General features: G+C 37.4%; 1 protein-coding gene across 1 annotated transcript in view; it reads right to left on the bottom strand.

The window, feature by feature from the left end:
• LOC139743772 (uncharacterized) overlaps positions 1 to 15,378 on the bottom strand; it is a 43,342-nt gene extending 27,964 nt beyond the window's left edge. The window contains exons 1-7 of the mRNA XM_071654224.1: positions 15,300 to 15,378; positions 13,534 to 13,765; positions 8,457 to 8,524; positions 7,197 to 7,383; positions 6,352 to 6,539; positions 5,531 to 5,684; positions 4,480 to 4,512 (exon numbers count right to left, since the gene is read on the bottom strand). Of these exons, the coding sequence (XP_071510325.1) occupies positions 4,480 to 4,512; positions 5,531 to 5,684; positions 6,352 to 6,539; positions 7,197 to 7,383; positions 8,457 to 8,524; positions 13,534 to 13,729 (826 nt within the window). The 5' untranslated portion in view covers positions 13,730 to 13,765; positions 15,300 to 15,378. The remainder of the gene's footprint in view (positions 1 to 4,479; positions 4,513 to 5,530; positions 5,685 to 6,351; positions 6,540 to 7,196; positions 7,384 to 8,456; positions 8,525 to 13,533; positions 13,766 to 15,299) is intronic.
• Between the last annotated feature and the right edge of the window lie 5,703 nt (positions 15,379 to 21,081).

The raw sequence follows: 21,081 nt of genomic DNA, 5'->3' as shown, positions 1-21,081 counted from the left end.
GTGAAATGATAGTAAAATTTGTAGATCCAATCTTGCTGTTTATGCACATTGCAAATTATTTGTACGAGTTTGCATTTTTTTTTTATATTCACGGAGGGCGCACAGTTTTTGCCCTTATTGAGCATGCCTGTTAGAGACAAAACCTAGCATAGTTTTGTCAGTAGTTTGACCATGTACTCAAACTATTGGAAGTTATCAGGAAGTAAACTCAACATAATTTTGTGTGATGTGACAGCAGCTACTGTCCTACATATGTAAAGGTACCGGTATTTATACTTTTTTGATATGAAGATGGATAGATGTAGAGATTTACATTCTGCAGCCATCATCAAGAAAATAGGGGGTAAGGAGGGGAGAGTATATATAAGAGACCAACCTACTTGCAGTGCTGTTACGATACAATATGCATACCATTCTATCTGATCAAAATGTAACATGAACAAATAACAACAAGAATCTACATCTACATTGACATGCAACATCTTGCATCATTATCCTGATCGTGATATTTAGGAGAGGTTGCATGCATACAGTATTTGCCAGAATCATGAGATTTCATGACTAAAATTATTTTCATGAATAAAATTACTCATACTTTTCAGTGCATTCATCTCTCCTGGTTTGGACTTCATTAACTATAGGACTATTGTGTCCTTAAAACAACAGGATATATACATGGCACGAAACTCATATTATGTAACATATCTCACCATGGTGGAAAATACCCCACAACAAAACAAATACCAAAAGAAACATGAGATATACTGAAATCAAATCTATAAGAAAAAGACAACAATGCAAGATTAGTGAAAGTTAATATGTTCAAAAGGTATAAGAGCAGGATCATACAAATTATCACCCATTTTAATAACAAACCTGTAGCAAACTTGCTCATGCCACAAAAAAAAAAGAAGAGAATGAAATATAATATCTGTATTGATGACTTGACATGACGAAACTTAATCATATTGATTGTTGAACATTCTCCTCTTTGCAAATAGTAAAATTACCATCATAGTGAAGATAAGTTCAATAATACAAGTTTATATGTGTATGTTTTCCATGCTACAAGTCTGTACTTCATACTTAAAGTGTGGGTATTAACATGTTCAAACATATGAACTTCAAAAATATATTATATATATTTATAGTTTTTGTGTTGTGTTATACACCATTTTGACAGAAAGATATTGAAAATTGTCACCAACACAATTTTTTTGATAAATTTCATTATACATCATAACAATATTTTATGCCAAACATAAATTTCATATTGAAAAATACCAATGTTCAAACAAGAAAAAAATATGAAAAAACTTCACTTTGGGCCAGAGAATTGGCCCAAAAGATAATATAAAGTTTTGGTACCTCAAAAGTTTCCCTGAATTTCCTTGTCTTTGTTTGTGTTTCAGGTTAAAGTATATCTTTGCCCAAAAAAAATATTTTTGATATGTGAAAGAGACACATTTCAGGAGTCCATTGCACCAACTTTCAGAGAAAATGGGTCATTAATTAGTGAAATAATGCATCTGAAAGTTTTTAAACACAATGGGTCTAGGAGGCAAGACTACAGCAAACCCTATTGTTTGCACTGGGTTACGGAACCACAGCGGTTCCTGAATCTCCCAGACACAGTGTGTTTGGAAACTTTGACATGCATTATTTCACTAATTAATGACCCATTTTCTCTGAAAGATGGTGCAATGGATTACTCAAATGCGTCTCTTTCACATATATCCAAAATAATTTTTTGGCCAAAGATACACTTTAAAGTACCTTTCATATAACTAACACTGTGAGACTTACTCGCCCCAAAATGCTCTCATGTCTTAGTAATCATGCAATCCAGAGCCGTTTTCTAGTATGCGACGCCGTACCGCGGCGAGGTAGTACACGTATTGTACGAAACCATTATTGCATGATAACTGCGACCAGCAGCGTGCAGCCCCATACGCATAGCTAACTGCGACCAGTAGCCCCATACGCATAGCTAAATGGGGCTTCGCATTGTAGCACTCAGGATCATGACAGATTTAGTATCGCGGGTATATATCAACTTAAAATCCAAAAATTTCTTTAATTTGAAGACTTACCAGTTAAGTTGAAGCATTGAAAACAGGCTTCGGGCAACGTTTGGTTCTGCCAATAGTCCCTTTCTGTTCGAATTGATGACTGAATGTGACTCGGTCGAGAGGACCTTGGGAGAGCTACACTGAATTGACGGCCAGCGCATGCGCACACAAACATCTTATCCGTTCATGGATTTGAAATTTGTGTGCATGTGATGTGTGCGCATGCGCTGGCCGTAGTATTCAGTGTATGTAGCTCTCCCAAGGTCACATTCAGTCATCAATTCGAACAGAAAGGGACTATTGGCAGAACCAAACGTTGTCCGAAGCCTGTTTTCAATACTTCAACTTAATTGGTAAGTCTTCAAATTGAAGAAATTTTTGGATTTTAAGTTGATATTTACCCGCGATACTAAATCTGTCATGATCCTGAATGCTACAATGCGAAGCCCCATTACGCTATGCGTATGGGGCTGATGGTCGCAGTTAATTGCCTGATTACTAAGATATGAGAGCACTTTGGGGCAAGTAAGTCTCACAGTGTTAGTTATATGAAAGGTACTTTAACCTGAAACACAACTAAGACAAGGAAATTCAGGGAAACGTTTGAGGTACCAAAACTTTATATTATCTTTAAGATGTTCACATGTTAAATAAATTAGTATGTTTGGTATAAAAACTAAAACACTGTGAAGTCAAGACTGAATCTTTTAATCTCTTGAGCTATTCTTGTGATTCAAAACAACAGATTTATGTCTTTATCACGATGGTAAAGATAACATAAAGGGCCTTGCTCGTGTCAACTATAATGGGTTAAAATTATAAAACAAATGGCATGTTTCATAAAGAAATCAAACATGACACATGGCAGTATGATATGTACATATAAGTACACATGAAATGAAATGTAAAATATACATACATTTGTGTTGTGTATGTCTGTGTGTGTATGTGTATGCATGCAAATGTGTCTGATTGTCACCTCATATTTCTGCAGAATTGCACAGAGTTGGCAAGAAGTTTTTTTTCTTCTCCTTCTTTTTTCCCAGCCCAACGAATATTCACTTTGCCTCAGTGTGTGTCTGGCACCAAAACTGATTGATACAACAATATCACAACTGTAACAATCCACTGCAAAGGGGCTTTATCTCATTAAACATATTTGAAACAAAAGAAATGTGCAGACAGAATATTGCGCAGTTTGCTATCTACTTTTTTTTTTCACTTGTGTTACAGAAGACAATATATGACACTATTTGCAGAAATAGAGCTTGGATGAATATCACATTACTACCAAAATTTCAGAATTATGTGAGTCTATTTCATTTTTTCCCCGTTTTCTGTTCAGAAAAGAACATTGTGTTGCTTTCTCATATCCATATTCATTTAGCGGGCTTCATGAAATACAGCTGTCAAGTAGTTTAGCTACGCTTATCCATGAGCCATAAAATTTTCATGCCTTTAATTGGAATTAATCGCTAATTCAATTTTTTTCTGCACATATCTGGGATAGCTTCTATGAAAATTCACTCCATTTAAAAAAAAAGAGACTGTATCTGGATTAAAGATTCAAAATATTGACAATCAAGTTAAAGTGTCCTAGGACTGATTTTTGAGCTACTGATATCACTTTTTTCTAAGGTTTGCAGACGAGGAAAACGTCACAGTAAATTCCCTTCTGATGCCATACAACGAGGTGACACACACTATCTTGCAGGAACCACTCATAACTTCCAATAACGACACACAACAATAAAGGCCACGGCAAGACAACTTTTCCAGTACTACAACTGCTAAAGTGCTTCACAGTATGAAAATTTTTGCACAATTTCATACCTCACAAATCTTGCGAGAACACGGGAATGTATCAAGATTTCGTTGATATATTATCTTTAGTTTTGTTCTTTATTCTTGGCAAACTGCACATATGACACAGACACATGACAAATATGCATTTGAATTGCAGTTTTTATTTTGCGAGAGCCAAGATTCGCGAAATTAAAATGCACATGAAAGTTCTTGTCTACACTATATGCATTGAATGTTACAGGCAACTCGCAAAAATTTCATGCCAAAAAAAAGGCCGTCGGCTCAAATTCGCGAAAATTTTAGGTCACAAAAATATTGTGTTTTACAGTACCATAACATATATTGCAAACAGCTCATTACTGTCATGGCAGCCGTGACCCCCATACGAATTACTTGTTCAATGGCCTGGACTATCCACAAAATCTTACTTGGCGATGTGTGAGAAATCAATTGTGCAAAAATATGTCCATTGTGACAAACATGCTACTATCTTCACTATTGAGCCAGTGCATGCAAAGGGACATTCACAGAATCGGCAAAATGTGCACACAAACAAACAAACTGAGCATTCTAGGGTGGCCAAGCATTCTTGATTTGTTACCTGTGAACTGTACAAGATCGTCACTCAGTAAACCTGTTATCAAACATAAGTCAATGACACAACATGTCGCTGGTAGCTAGTCTCAAATGAGCGCAATCAAATGCATTATTTATAACACCATGCAAAAAAATAATTCAAACTGCAATACATCTTGACAATGATCCAGTAAAGCTTTCAGAAAAAAAAAAATATTGATGGCCTCTATTCTCATCATGCCCTATATTCTACAAACATTAGGATATCTACTTCACACATTTAAAATTTTCATTTTGACCTTTCATGATTTGATTCTTGAATGGACACACTATCACGCAGGAAGGTTGATTAAACTAATCTTTTCTGTAAAGCTAGATCAACAACCTTTTGACCAAAGATACTTTGAACTGACTTTTAACTTGTTAATAGTACAGAAATTACTGTGAAAGTATCCTTAGCTTTAAAGAGAACGTCTCCTTAGTCTCAATTTCCTGGGAGACTTTAGTTTCAATTTTGGAGATGTAATATTCTTGTTTCACTTTCAGTTAATATTGAAATTTCATGATCATTTCCTGCGCTAAATGTGCTACAATGCCTACTGCTTGTGAATATATATCACTTCTTTTATCACAACTCTCCCCTCGACCCCCCCCCCAAAAAAAAAAAAAAAATCAAATATCGATATCTATTTCCATCATGATAACAGGAAGAAATAATTTTTACTTGTAAAACATGCCTCACAAACACATTCCAGATAAGTCATGATAAAATGAAATTATCTTACATTTTAGTGTTGCCACATAGTCAATGAAAAATTCAAACACACATGGGCAAATTCAAGGGATGAAATTTTGTAACAGATTAAGAAGAAGCAGAAGTCCTTTGAAGAACTCATGTCCACACATTTGTTTGAACACCACAATAATGCCAATCAAATAATATCATATCTCTCTCAAGATTGTAAAACAGGCAGAAAAAATGGTACCATTTGTACATTCTCTGTAAAACTTCATGAAAACAAACAACCACTAAAAAAAAATAACAATAAATAAAAATAAACTTGATGTCTTCTTACCGGCATGAAGGATGCTCCTCGATGGGAGGTTATTAGCATGGATGACTTCGTAGTCCAAGATCTGAGCATCCATCTCCATGGAGGCTGTGAGGACAGAGATTTCTGACGACTGCTCTAACAGCATTCCCCATTGGTCCCCTCCTCTGGTGTAAGCCTGTAAGTAGCCAATCAGATGATGTTTTTCTGCCTTATCATTCCATAGCATATACAAGTCTCATCTACATTTAAAACATCCATATGAATCGTGTATGAAATGTAGGAACACATCTATTACTGATGACTGATTTGGAGTTCACAAAGATACAGGGTAATACCTTGGCTCATGTGCTCTGGTTTAATTATATGGCATCCCTTGATTCTGCTGCAGTCACACCCCTTTTTAGTTAAACACTATGTACCCATAAGCACAGGAATACCATCCTTAAGGCAATGTTAACGATGGTTAGTACACAAGCAGGGACTGACTTCCCAAGATTTCTTTTCCTACATTCATTAGACCATTAACCTGTCCCTACTTTTAATACTGACCACCTGCTAACATATTATATATATATATATTTTTTTTTTGATAGACATTTTAAAGATTCATGTTTGAGTACAGCTATCAAATGACCATATCAGAAATGTTAATACTCCAACATGTACACTACCATTTTTAAAGTTACAAATTTGTCCAAATCAATATACTTATGGATAAACCTCTACTTGTTGCTCTTTATCTGAGGTGCTAATCTATGAATGAGCTTCAAAACTTTCTACATTCAGCCAGAAGACTGTGTGAACGTAAAACAGTAAAGAAATGACAGCCAAGGAGCACATACCAACAAGTAACCGATGGAGACTTCATGTCTGATGATGGTGAGAGCGGTGATGGCATCGCCAATCTGCACGGTCTTGATGTCACGCCCGAGTCCGAGGTCCACCAAGACCACTTCTCCTTTCTCTGTTCCCATGACTACAATGTGTCTCTCGTCCAGGGAGTGCCACCAGCTCACGATGGATGGGATGCCTGCCATTTTGTTTTGTTCGGTTTGGTTTGGTTTTATTCATTTGGTTGGTTGGTTAGTTGTTTGGGTTTTTTGTGTGTGTTTTGTTTTGTTTCAGGAAAAAGGTGATTACATAGGAAACAATTATTATACCATCATGTATCATCATCATCATCACCATCATCACCATCATCATCATCATCATCATCATCATCATCATCATCATCATCATCATCATCATCATCATCATCATCGTCATCATCGTCATCATCATTAGTAGTCCAACTATGGTAATAGTACATGCATGTAGTTGTACAAGTACAACTTTGTAGTTGCAAAGTCAATTGATTCAGAATTCAAAGCTAGTAATGCTACCTAGATCATAGTCCTATTTTTATTCCTATTCTTATTTCCTGCAATAGAAAAGAAATTGCTTTTGGTATGATTCATTTCGCTCAGGTAGAGAAGAAAAAAATTACTTGTAATTTTCAGACAGAGCAAATGATCACAAAAAAAATCCATCTAGTGCAGTGATACCAACAACCTTTCACATCATTTAGAAATACTAGCTGAAATTCAGCAGACGTAACTCCATAATGATCAATAAAAAAGAAAACCTTCAAAGATTTCGAACTGAGAGAATCCTCCAAAGATTCAGATGAGGATTCCGTCAAGTTCACCTATATTTGGATTGATGTCAATCTTGGTGATGTCATCAGTCTTCCAGGGGGGACTCCCCTTCTTGGATGTCGCCACACCAAGGAGCGGGAGGACAGGAATGATGTAGATGCTCCTATCACTGCAAGCTGCCGCCGCCCAGCAACCGCTGTCATCCAGGGTGATAGCACAGACTGCTTTCGTGGGGTCCTTTGGGTGGTGGGAAATGAAGTATGACAAGATTAGACGTTTGTAGGCACAAAATTGGCTTGCCTTTTGAGTAGCACAACTTGATCACTCACTACCAAAGCTTGGACACCTTCTGTGGCACCAGCAGCAAGTGCAAAATGTGAGCTCTGAAGATGGGCTGATTTATTACAATGTCCATCCAATAAATCCAGACAAGCACTCACATCATATTTGCTCTACATATTAGATATGGCCACAAACTGGTGTGGCGTAGTAACTTGAGTTCTTGTGCATAAGCTGATGAGATGCCAATTTACACATGAGGTACAGTAGATGGAGACCAACTGCATTTCAAAAACAGCACACTTTTAAGTGGTCATTCTGTGTCCAAGCCAATTTACAGGAAGGAGGATATTATCAATGGCTTTCAGCAGCAAAGCAGTTTATAGTAGGTTGCTTAAACAAAAAACAAAGATCAGGATTACTACAGACAGTATATCAGGAAGGCATCTAACCTGGAGTCGTATAATAAACAGAACAAAGGTGTCTTGGTCTTGTGCCAAGAACCTTACTTAATTAAAGTAATCACTTTTCATGTATATAAGAGTATGGAATTTATAAAACCGATTAATTTCCTGTCTCTTGAAGGACATGGAAATGATGTCTGCGACATCCTCATGACCTTATAAATGATGATGACCATATACAGGTAATTATGCATAATGAGATAATAAGAACTTGTGACATGGCATTCATATAACATATGAGGCATATTTAGTCAGTCATATGAGCACAAGTATTCCTCTTAACTCTTCTGCTAGTGGCCACATTTTGGTTTAAATTTTCTGTGATGTACTGCGTTCATTTAGGAAAGATAAGGCGCTCTTTCAAGTATGCCCTTCCTTTGAAATTGAAAACAACATGCATTCGACACCACACTACAAAATGATATCATCTTCCCATGCTGCTACATATTCAAAGGAATCTCATACGGTAGACTGACAGCAATAGATACATGACAGAAGTCACGGAGGAGTAGCTAATGTCATGTTATGTGGATCTAGATCCCATCTGCACATGACTTGACACTGTACCTGAAACCACTTGAGGTCTTTGGTGATGGGTGTGTGTCCATCCTCTTCATATCGCAATATCAGGAAGTCTGTGAAACAAAACATGAACAGCAATCCAATGAACACCAATCAGTCCGAACGTGACGCATGGAGGAATGCATGGAAGATAAACGTTTCAAGGAGACAAATTTTCATCATGTATCAAATGTACAGATATAATCAGTCTCACTGCAACTAAAGCAGATTCTAGATCTACAGACAGTTTTGTGGCTTCAAAAATGCTGGCGTGAGATTTCTTGTGCAACAGAGTAAATTTAAAACAAATATTAGCCACAGTTTACAAGCAGTCAATCACATTGATACAGATTTTTTCTCTGAAATCAAGTAGTCTTGTTTATTTAACAGCATTCACTATTTGACTATTTCTGTTGGTTTTTTAATCAATTTGGAAGCTTGAATCTTGGTTTGACACACACACACACACACACACACACTTTTGATTAGTATCAAGCAATGAAGTTACAGTCCACCAAAGGGCAAGTCCAAGATAAGGTCCCCTCAGAAGGCAAAATTTCATCTTTGCTCAATATTGACATGTTTGGTATCATTTTAAAGCTTATGAGTTGAAGTTTTGATTTCCATGGAGGAAAAAAATTATATTACGTAAATTTATGCAAATTTCAAGGGCTTCATTTGCATAAATGTGAAACACAGTGTTACGTATGGGACATTTATAAAAATTCATATTCATTCAAAGGAAAGCAAATGATATTTGATTAATATGTGGACATAAGAAGTTCATCACTTGGTATGAAAATTTAGGGATTATGCAAATGATTATGCAAATTAGCTCGTGTCCTATCATGAGATGTCCCATACGTAACAAATTGAGGTCATTTTTTTAGGTTTTTTCTGAAATTGCTAAGGTTATATTAATGCCCTTTTGGAAAGTTCTAATTTATTGTTTAGAGAAATTAAATACCACAGAAAAAAGAAAAAACAGTAAAAGGAATATTTTTTATAAGGCATTGAAATAATGTTACGTATGGGACATCCTCATACATAATGCATGTGAATGCATGTAGCTAGCTGGGAAGGTCTCTCAGTACACAAATGGTCAATCATCCTGAAGAAAGCATCCCAACATTGTCGCTACTTTTTGAGTTATAGACACTTTAAACAATACATGTACTTGACTGAACAATTTTCAGAAAGGGGGAGGGGAAAATGGCAAAATACACAATGAAAAAACAGCATTAAAGGGATGGTATAGTTTTTTGTAGAAATGGGGATTCAGTTTTCAACATTTAATGAGATGATTGGAAATCAATTATATGAATTACCAAAGAGCATACAATCCTAAGACTAGAGGAATTAAAAGTTTAGTGATGGAGATCCAATTTGAAATGGTTGTGATATAAATATTTAAAAAGAATATAAAGTAAAATGATTTTTTTTTATTGCAAGTGATACACAAATTGTCCTTATTCAGGTTTCAATAATAGCCACGACAAAATTCATGGGTATACATATTGAGGTGTGACTCGAATCAATGACCTGACTGCTAGACAGACATCATATATCTACTCGATCACTGGGGTTCCACGCAGCAGGTATTGCTTATTTATAAAAATTAATATTTCTTGTGTCAAGTTGTTTTTTATTGAAACGAAATGGCAAACTGCCCTTCATCAATGGAAGTAAACACTTTAAACTATTCAATTTTTCAGTAGTAACTATCCTGATAAAAATAGGGCATACCCCATACTCAGGTTGGTCATGAAAATATAGAATATGATTAAATGTGATTATGATGGTAAATATTTGGGGAATATTGTTCCCTTGTCAATCTGGATCAGTATTTGAGTAGTTTCAACTGATTCCATTTCAATAATTATGCAAAAATTTATGGGTATTTTACAAAATTATTTTGCAAAATACCCATAAATGTGTCTCTCCACACACTAAACGAATGGGGGACAAAGGGCATGCATACTCAGGTTGGTCATAAAAATATAAAAATATGATTGAATATGATTAGGATGGTGAATATTTGGGGAATATTGTTTCCTTGACAATCTGGATCAGTATTTGAGTAGTTTCAACTGATTTTACTTCAATAATTGTGCAAAATACCCATAAACATGGTTCTTCACACACTAAATGAATGGGGGACAAACTGTCCCATACGTAACTGTCCCATACGTAACACGTCATGTCTGTCTTTAATTAGAACCTGTAATTAGAGCTTTTTACCTAATGACACGAAACTTACCTATGATAATCTTGAGTGTTGTGACTTTCATCACAGTGAGTTACAATTGTAGAATGGAATACTTTCAGAGAGTTTTGAGGTTGAAAAAAATGTTCAAAAAAACAAAATTTTTCTGGTCCCATACGTAACGGCACATATTTTCTCTTCTAGAATATAATTGTGAAGGTCATTTTTCTCCATTTTTTGCATGATTATACTTCTCCTAGATATCAATCACCATGATAAAGTTTGATATGATCAAAAGCCATTAACACTACTTTTCAGGTCATAAAAGTCTCTGAATGTCCCATACGTAACGCGCGTGTTATCTTGGACTTGCCCCAAAATGAAATCTAACTGCAGGTAATCAAGATACATCTCAGTGTAAATATTCACTGTTCCACTGCATGCTACTTATATGAATGTAAACCAATGAGTGTTCTTGCTTTTTTATCCATTACATCTTATCTCCCATCACTGTATGTGTACTCATACAAGAATAACAACTAACCTATTTCCAATAAAAAAAATAAGCATAAAAATAAGATTATAATGTTTCAAACATCTAGTTAAACTGAAAGGAATGGAACTATGCACTGTTCATTAGAAGTCTTTCATGCAGACCATGGTATAACTTGTCCTATTGGTGAATGTGTCATATCTGTGAAAAGACTCTTACAATCACATTGGTTGTATTGCCATGTGATGTACAATCTACGTATATTGCCTCCTCCCTTCCACTTATTTCACAGAAAAAGGTAATAATCGCTGAATAAATGCAGCAAGATAGCGAAACTTGAGCAGCCTTGGATGAGTGTTAATGCACTTTTATACAAAACTGTGACTGTCAGCATTTATGTCATCATATATGGCATTTCATGTGGACCTTTGGTTTACTGTAGACAATAGATGATGACTTCTAAGAATAATATTTAATAAATTATATTCTAAGCCAAGATAAAAGAGCAGTGCAATACAAGTGATATCACGGTCAACATGTCAAGATGACACTTTCTGAGGTGACCTTACAGAGCGCACTAGGTGATTCATTACACCACAACTCAATGTTTGTTTGAATTTGCTAACATTGTGTCTTCTTCATTGGTTTTGTCTCACAACATTCACATTATACAGAGATTTGTCCTTGGGGAAAAGATATTCCTAATTCATTTTTTTTTTTCAATTCAAATCTATTTATGTTTTTCAACAATACAATAATATATACCTCTCACTTACTTTAGTGGCAGATATCATGCAAACAAAACAATGTGGATTCAACAGAGTAAACAACAATCATTGCAAACTTACAGTAACCATACACTGAGACTGAAGGCCTATGCACTGTGCGGAAAACTCAGGGACCGTAGGACCCACTGAAAAGACAATGCTTGTAGAGTGTGGACCGAGGGCCCACAAATATGAAATCACTCAAATGAAATCACTTCATATGAAATCACTCAACCTCTTTTCACCAGTTTTTTCACTTCTTTTCCTAATGTTAGGGGAAACTTTTTCAACTTTTTTTTTCCCCCAACTACATAAAACAAAATTTTAGAGAATATGGGATGCATGTCTTGAATATTCTGATAGTATAGAGATATTTTACAAACCTGATAATTTAAAGGAGCATTCCAGACGATTTTCATAATTTCACATCATGTAGTACATAAATCGACAACTCCACGTATTGATTTGTGGAATTCATTGTGGTTCTTGAGCAGAGAAAGAATACTTTGAAAAACCTTACACAAATTACACTGAACAAGGATGATGACATAGGAGGCTCACATATTTCAGAAATGTAGCAGTGTAATTCCATTACAATACCGCTTGCTTGCGAGTTCACCTGTGTATAATCTATGCATGCCTTCTCCTTCTGTTCTGTTTCCTTGAGCCCCAACTCATGCATTCTTATGGTGACTCTGCCATGTCATCATCCTTGTTCATTCCAATTTGTTCTAAATTTTGAAAATATTCTTATTCTTCATCCCAATTATCATATATTCTGAAACTCTGTCCTCAGTATACTATATACGCTATATATTTCGCGGGGGGTTTATTTTCGCGAATTTCGCGAGTCGGGAGCTATTCGCGAAATTAACAACACGCGAAAATATTACCTTCCAAAATGAATCCCTTGCCTTGATGATACAAACATTTCAGTACTAGTACTGTATACCATGTCACGGCTTACCGAACAGACCATACTGGCTAAGCTTGTTTACGCACGTCCACGTCTACTTACGAATAACATAGAGAGCCAATCCATTATCGCAAGGGGACCACTCGTCAGAAATCTAGCGCGATGGACTTAACCACTTCAAAAATGTTGAATTCCAACTTACTAGTTCGCAGAGTTTGGTAAGTTTTTTTTCATGCAGTGTATAACTAGTATCATTCTTATTTGCTAGTAAGTTGAAAATTCACACTTTCTTTGCCACCTCATATTTTCTCTGGTTCCCCAATCGCGAATTTAACCACTCGCGAAAATGTGTGACAGCGGCAATTCGCGAAAATTTATGTACGCGAAAATTATAGCGTATACAGTGACTAATTTATAGTTGTTCAAATGTAAAAATCTGAAAATCATCCGGAGGTCTCCTTAAACAAAAATATAACTTAATCACGAACCACTTTGGGAATAACCCTCAACAGTAATTCTCAATAACTTACCTTGATGCACTGACCTACTAAAATGGCTGAAAGGTTAACCAATGTTAAATCCTTTTTGCCAACAAAGTATGTTGCTCATGAACTGATAAGTAAGATTTTTACTGTTTGCATTCATTTGTGTTTTCTAACTTGCCATAATTGACTCTCAAGTATGAAAGGAGAGGAACTCACCATTATTGCACACTAAGACTGTGATGGTTGCATCGCCACTTTGCCTATGGCTACTGAGGCTAATTCTGGGAGATCTAACAGGCTTTTTGGGCTGCACCAGAGAAGAGACTGGTGACTGATGCCGTCTCTGCTCATGTCTGTCTGTGTTGCTGTTGACCCTCAGCTGGGTGGCTATCTCAAAGAGGTGATAACGCATGGTGAGGGATGTACACAGGTGTTTTCTTGATCATGGCTGTCATCAAAAGAAAATCAGAATGTAGTTATTTGCAATGCTTTTGAAACAATGGCAAAGTTAGAGATCTGGTAATTAGGTGCCATCAGTTAAATGGGTTGGCATATGATTTTGGGATATCACAAACAATGCTTCAGCACTGTCAAAAATGGTTGACAACAAAATACGTTGAACATTTGGTTCCTCCAATAGTCCATTTCTGTCAAAATTGATGACTTTAAATGATTCGGTCAAGAGGAATCTGTGAGAACGACAATTGCTCCGTATCCTGGATTTGAAACCTTTGCACATGCGCTAGCCAGTACTAGCAGTGTAGCCTCTTGACCAGGCACTCTTGATGCATGACACTGTATGCCACCCGATCACTCTCTGCATGGGCGCATTTCACTTAAACCCTTTCACTCACCACTACACATTGCGGAGCGAAAGGACCTTGTCTAAAAGGCTAAAAACATTGTGACTTCATGCATATTCATATCGCCAATACGCAAAGTGCCACTCAAAAGGTTGTTTCGAAATACGAAGGAATAAATGGGAGGTATGGAGAAAAACATCTTTTCAAGAACATCCATCTGGACTGGAAATGAGCAAGTGCAGAACTGAACTGGTATAAATTGGAATAAATACAGAATGTATGCATAGAGTAAAATACCCCGTTTGCGACAGGCTTTGTACAGGGTGCCTGTTTGCGGCGAGGGCCACTTCATTTATTGATGAAATGGCGTAATCAGGCGTCACTTCCCATAACACTTCTGAGTAACTCCTGATTGTGTTCGAAAGTGGGACTAAGCACACATGATGTTCACTTAAGTTCTGTTTTATTGATGAATGAAAGAAAATGCCCCTCCCAGAAATAGGCACCAGGCCTGCCGCATATTGGGTATTTTACTCTAGCTTAAAAATATGTCATCTGCTGGTAAAATAGGACACTTAGTAAATTGAGATGCACTTAAATTTGTGTTTCTTTTTTTATCATACAGTGCAGAGACGTCGAGACACCACTGTTGACTAAGGGCGCTCCCACACCACATGTCCACAGACTGTGTGAAGGAGCCCCCCCCCCCCCCCCCCCGTTAGATGTCTACCATCCAAGAAATTATATAGAATGTCTAATCTACTAGATCTATGGAGTATAAAATCAACACAACGATCTTATAACCTAGATATAATTCTTTAACTGGTTCTTTAAGCCTTGAAAACACACATCTCGGAAACTGTCTTCTACTAGGCAACTGTCACTTCGCCACGTCAAGGAAAAAATTCTTGCGTATCATCAAGTCATTTATTTCGAACGTTTGAATACTTACTAGAAGTAGGCCTAACCGTTAGTAGTACAATGCAATGGAGTAAGTATCGTACGGAAGTACGATACCCGACGGCTCACGTGTGGGACTACAGTGACTCGTTGTGACCCTCCTACTTTCTTAACAACTTTATGTCAGAAAACTGATGATTCGAGACACAATGAGCCTCCAAAATTCACTAGGCGTTCATTTATACAGGTACAAGTGTATCACACATTACGAATACTCACTTGACGATGCATTCCTTGGCAAAGGCGGCGGTGCATTTTAGCACAGAAATAGTCTCCGAGCCCCGGGACTCCTGTTTCTGTCAATCTCCAATCTTCGCATACACATATGCGGCCGTACGATACCGTGAGCTCTGAGAGTTGTTCGTGCACAATCTTGTACTTTTTGCACGTCGAGTGCACGAGTGCGTACAACGCAAACGTATGATCGGGCTGGGTAGACCTGCATGTGTTGTAAAGTCTGCGAGGCCTGCGCTGCGTGTTTGTTTTTGTCTCGCGACATGTAAACTGCTGGCCCAGGAGTGGGAGGGGTGTTAGGGGGTCGATGGATGTGGATCTTCCAAGGGGAATAGGGAGGACACGTTAGCAACGGGAGGGGCTTCCTGACTATACCCTCTTTCCTCTTGACTGGCGTCCAAAACCCTGATACCTATTACGTGTTGATAAGAATGCAGAGATACGGATGATATGATAGGAGGGAGTAAGAATGCGAAAAGGAGAGTTCCAACTTCCTCAACTATTTTTGTGTGTTTTTTTACAGCACAGTTGAGGGTGTGGGAGCTTGTGTTTTATCAACTTCCTCGTTTTGTCTGTCATCTGTCTGTATCCTTGACTCTGATGTCTCATTGTCTGTCTGTTTCATCTTCCCTTGCTTGTATGAATTGTGCTCGTGTTTGTGTTTGTGATATGAAAAGTGAAGAAAAAACATAGTGTTCTTTAATGCGTATAGGCCTACTTCTTTTTTGTAACCATAAAAACAGGGGCTGCGGAACCGTTCTTACTTTTTTTTTTGGGGGGGGGGAATTCGTGATTATGGTGGGGTCAAGGGTCAATACTCCAACCCCCACCCCCTTTGTTCGATGGAGAAAGATCTTGTTTGAAGGGGAGGGGTTATTCCTCCCCACCCCCCCCCCCCAAAAAAAAAGTGTGTGTGCAAGTTGTTGTTGTTTTTGTTGTTGTTTGGTTTGGTTTGGTTTGGTTGCTGTTGTTTTTTTCGGGGGCAAAATGTGGGGAGCTGCAGCTCCCGTTCTGTCACCCTTGCTATCGATTAAAAAATAATAATAATAATAAAATAAAAATGTCGCTGATTCTTGCAACTTATCATCCTGCTTAGAAAGAGAATTTCTTTAAGGTTGCTTAGAGAATCAATTTTGTCTATTAGTTATTTTAGGACCCATGTTTTAACGTGGTAGGCTTACAAGACGAAAACTCAATAAAGCAAAGACTAGGAAAGATCGTACATGGCGAAAAGAAAAGTATCGAAACGTAGTCCATAACTAAGAAGTTCTCTTTCAAGGCTTTGCTTTGTGCTGCTGATCATGAGAGGGATCTGGCGTTTATGGAATCCCTAAATCTGATAAGTGTCTTATGCCTTTATGAGCAGAATGAAATGACAAGGTAATTACCGTGACTGTTACGCTGGACCTCTGGTTGTTCAGTACTATAAATAATCCACGCGTAAAAACCCAATCAGTATTGTCGCCGAGTATGCTCTCTCTAGTACACAGAATTGGAATCGACCACTTGCCAAAAGCTCACCGTTATTTTGGTAGCATCGATCTCAAAAGTTTTTTTCCCCCTATAAATGTATGTGAGATATATACAGGACTCATGATGCGATACAGAGGAAACCACCAATTTGCAGCCTAAACCATACTTGACAACAGAGGGAGCTGTGACTGATCTGACCTTAGAGATATTCAATATAAGATGTGTCTTTAAATATAATCTCTATGGATCTAATTTATTCCTTTTGGTGTTTTTTTTTTTGTGGAAAAATATGAATATATATATCAGGTCCTGTGACTATTTTTGTTCAGGTCATTACGGGAAACTTGCGACCCGAAAACATGATCACCCCGTCTAATTTGTATAGTAATTATGTTTGCAGAAAAACAACCCAAAAAACTTTAATTAAAAAAAACAAACACGTGCATATTTTAAAGGCCCACACCTTTCTTATCTTAAGCACGTGATCTAAATGAGACTTTTACCATTTTCTTTGCATCGATGAGGGTCAATTACTTGAAGAATGGAGTGGACGTGGCCGGTTTGTATAGAATGATGAATCACCCCCAATCCAGTGAATTGGCAGGTTGGAGGCAGTATGTGGGTTGATTCAATCATTCTCCCGTGTTTACCATAAAAATGAGATTTATATCACTGTCGCGGAACATTTTTAGTCTGTGTGTGTGTGTGTGTGTGTGTGTGTGTGTGTGTGTGTGTGTGTGTGTGTGTGTGGGAGGGGGAGGGGGAGGGGGAGGGGGAGGGCTCGGTCAAGGGTCAATGCTTCTTCATCTCTCCTTCCACCCCCATCTATCCCTTTGCTTCCGTCAGGAAAATTTCAGGATGGAATGTTATCCTTTGAAGTCCTAATTTTTCTGAGTGTTTTTTTTTTAATATTTTCGTCTTTTTTTTTCTTTCAAGACTCAAAAATGAGGTCCCTCAGTCCCCCTTCCCGTTTTGCAGCCCCCATACAAAGAAATAAAAAAAGTATATGAAAGATACACGATAAAAAAGATAGATGATAGAGCAACGGAGTGGCACAGCAGTACATGCAGTGACTGTTCACATTCTCATTGAGCATTATAGAGGCCAGATTATGATGATATAATAGAGACCATTATATTCGGAGTAGGCGGAGCTATATGCTTTCAAGTGAAATGAAAGAAATTCTATTTCATCTTAGACATCTTTTTTTCCCCTCCAAACATAACTTTGTATTTTGCCGATATGCATGTATAATTTCGTATTTGTTAAACATTATCTACCATGTAAAGTCGAATACATGCCTATGTTATATCTTCTGATTCATTTCGTGTTATGTTTGACGAAAAAGAAAGAAGGAATGAAATAAATGAAATGAAATGAAATGAAATGAAATGAAAACAGAAAAATATGTTTTATTTATTGAACTTTGAAGCGTACGACGGTGTGAATCACGATAGTTGGAGACATTGTTGAAATGCGGAGATCAAACTGCAACAAGCGATGTTTGCCTCATCCTGATCAGAATTGCTCTCGTATTTACACTCTACATTCAGACTTTGATCTCCTAAGAAGCGTGTGTTGACAACGACTGTACTATGGTGGATAACAAAACGACCTTTAATTCTGTTGAATGCATCTGACCTTGAGGCTTACCATGATAGTGGTCCGTTCTTGAAGTGTATATATGAACACATCTCCCTTGTATGTAACTGTTACGTAACATTCAGCGACACGAGTTAGTGAAGTGCATTATGGGTATCGGAGCGAGTCGGTCAAGGAGTCGGAGGCAGAAAATCGCTATGTCGGAACCGTCTTCGAATCCTTCGCCGGAGAAGACGACGAAGAGAGAAACTGCGACGACCGGGTCGGGTGACGAAACAGTTGTCAACACCAACCGAGAGGACAGCGACATGTCGCTTGGCAACAACATACATCAGGCACAGCTGGAAAGCATGGGAGTTAACACGGAGGAGACAGGGGTACGTTGGTTTGTTGTTGTTGTTGCTTTCTTTTTTATTATAGGGAAGGGTGTGCGTGTCTATTGGTGTGTGTGCTTTGATCTATATAAAGTTTAGGTGACTTACATCCACAACTTTGTTATTATTCCTGTTTTTATAGACGTGTTGTGGGAATTCTACATAATTATATCAACACTATATCCATACAAATACGTGTTTATCAAAACGAAGATGAAAAGAGATGTATACCGAGCGTAGATACAACCGTAAAATACTTAGTACAAGACATTTAATGACAATAGTGATTCAATTCTCACTTTATTTCCATCCAACTGAAGGTAATAGATAGTATCATGTCCAAATTAGTGCGCATTTGATTTACAATTTGTAAGAAGTATCAAGTCATAAAGTATAATACAATGTGTAAAAATATACGAATGAATTAACGAGAGAAACAATTAAACGCATTTACTTTGCAAGGATAACAAAAGAAGACAGTAGGTCTATACAGCGATGGAAAAAGAAATATGATAATGATAGTGATCTACTGAAAAGTGGAGTTTATATACTCGACGTGGATCACTCAATTAACAACTACATACGCAAAATAACAAATCAATTCATCCAAAGTTTATGTGCACCTCAAGCATAATCACAATGTCGTATACGTTAACTGATATTATCATGATAACATTAAGCATATACTTTAAGCAGCACTTATCTTAAAGCAGAAATTAATCAAAAATATTACAATTTCAGCACTCTGCTACACCAGTTTGGTTTGAGGGGAATCATCTCTTTTGATGTAGCCAGGGATGTGGTATAAGAGATTTCTCTCCCATCTCCTTGGCGACGAGATTGGCTGACTGTTTATAAGTGAAATAATGTCGATGATACTGTATAAATAGCAGTTTGGTTTGAAATATATTTCGCCTTTTCGCTGACTCATTTATATTATTAAAAGAATCTGTACACCTCAAAAGCACACACAGACGTACACGAATCATACGTGCATGTGTGTGTGTGTGTGTGTGTGTGTGTGTGTGTGGGTGCGTATTCGTGTACTCAGTATGTGATTTGATTTGTGCGTTGAAAATAGCGTCCAACGGCTAACTCACGTGCAGGAACACTGAGCCACTTTTTTGTCATCTATGCAGTAGCTGAGATGAAGCATTCTACACTGATAGAAGGTTTTATAAAATGGGTTCAAGAATGTAGCCAATTGGAAGCGCTGAAATGAGTCACGTGTGCGTGCATTAATTTTTACTATCATGCACGGTCTTGCAAAAAAGCGTAAAGTCACTGACGTCACAATGTTTACACTAGCAGTGCGCACTTAATCATTTGTTACAAGTGCGTCGCGCGCTACCATACGCGCTGTCAATCCTGTAAACAACTTCTCGTTCGGGCTGCCAGCCGGCCTTTCTTGTGCACAACAATCATGTGGCGTACGTATACGCTTATACGTACAGTACTTACATGTGCGGGATTTCCGAGTGCGACGTGCGTAAATGTTTGGGACGAACATCCTCGGACGTCTTGACCCACAAAGGTACGTGAAAAACGCTGACAAATGCTGTTAGTTTTCGAATTTTCGACCCATTTTATAAAACAAATGACGCACAGGATTATTTCGTGGCGTTAGTGGAGGCGTAGCTCACTCTCGGGTATTTACAATGTAGTGCATGTTTCACAATTGTAAATACCCTCGAGTGCACTATACGCCTACACTAACGCACTCTATCCTGTGCATCATTTGTATAATAACGTAATTTTGTTTGAAGATCCCCATTGTGGCAAAAAGTGCTTAATCATTGTCTCATTTCTTATCACCATGGTGTGCGATTTACCCGTTTGCACCAGCTGGGAGAGTTCAGCCTGACAAAAAGACAATTAACGGGGATTATTCTCGAAGCAAGCGCAATTAATGTTAATCAATTATTAATCGTCGGGGATTTCTTGAGTTGACGGGTAAAGTTGCTATGACACACAAAATAGAAATACTATACAGGCTTTAATTGGCATGTCTAGGCCCCCTATCGTACTTACAAGCTGTAATAGAATTTGATTATCAAACGAGGAATTCAGTGTACAACAAACCTATTTCAGCTTATTCCCCTCTCTTTCTCGCTCTCTTTTTTTCAAAAATCTATGTAGGTCTAATTTTATCGAATATACGAATTTACAGTGTGCAAAGTATACAAACAGCTATTCATTCTCTGTCCATTGGCTGACAGGCAGATTGAATATAGAAACGTGTTTATATGGATACAAAACAGCAAAATAAAGTGGGTGCCCATTGCATGTATATATGAGACTATGTCGTGACTTTTACA

This window comes from Diadema antillarum, unplaced genomic scaffold (assembly GCF_040938485.1).
Source record: "Diadema antillarum isolate AM-2024a unplaced genomic scaffold, OU_Dant_1.0 seq00001105_RagTag, whole genome shotgun sequence".
Classification (NCBI taxonomy): Eukaryota; Metazoa; Echinodermata; class Echinoidea; order Diadematoida; family Diadematidae; genus Diadema; species Diadema antillarum.
This window is presented reverse-complemented; position numbering and strand designations above follow the sequence as displayed.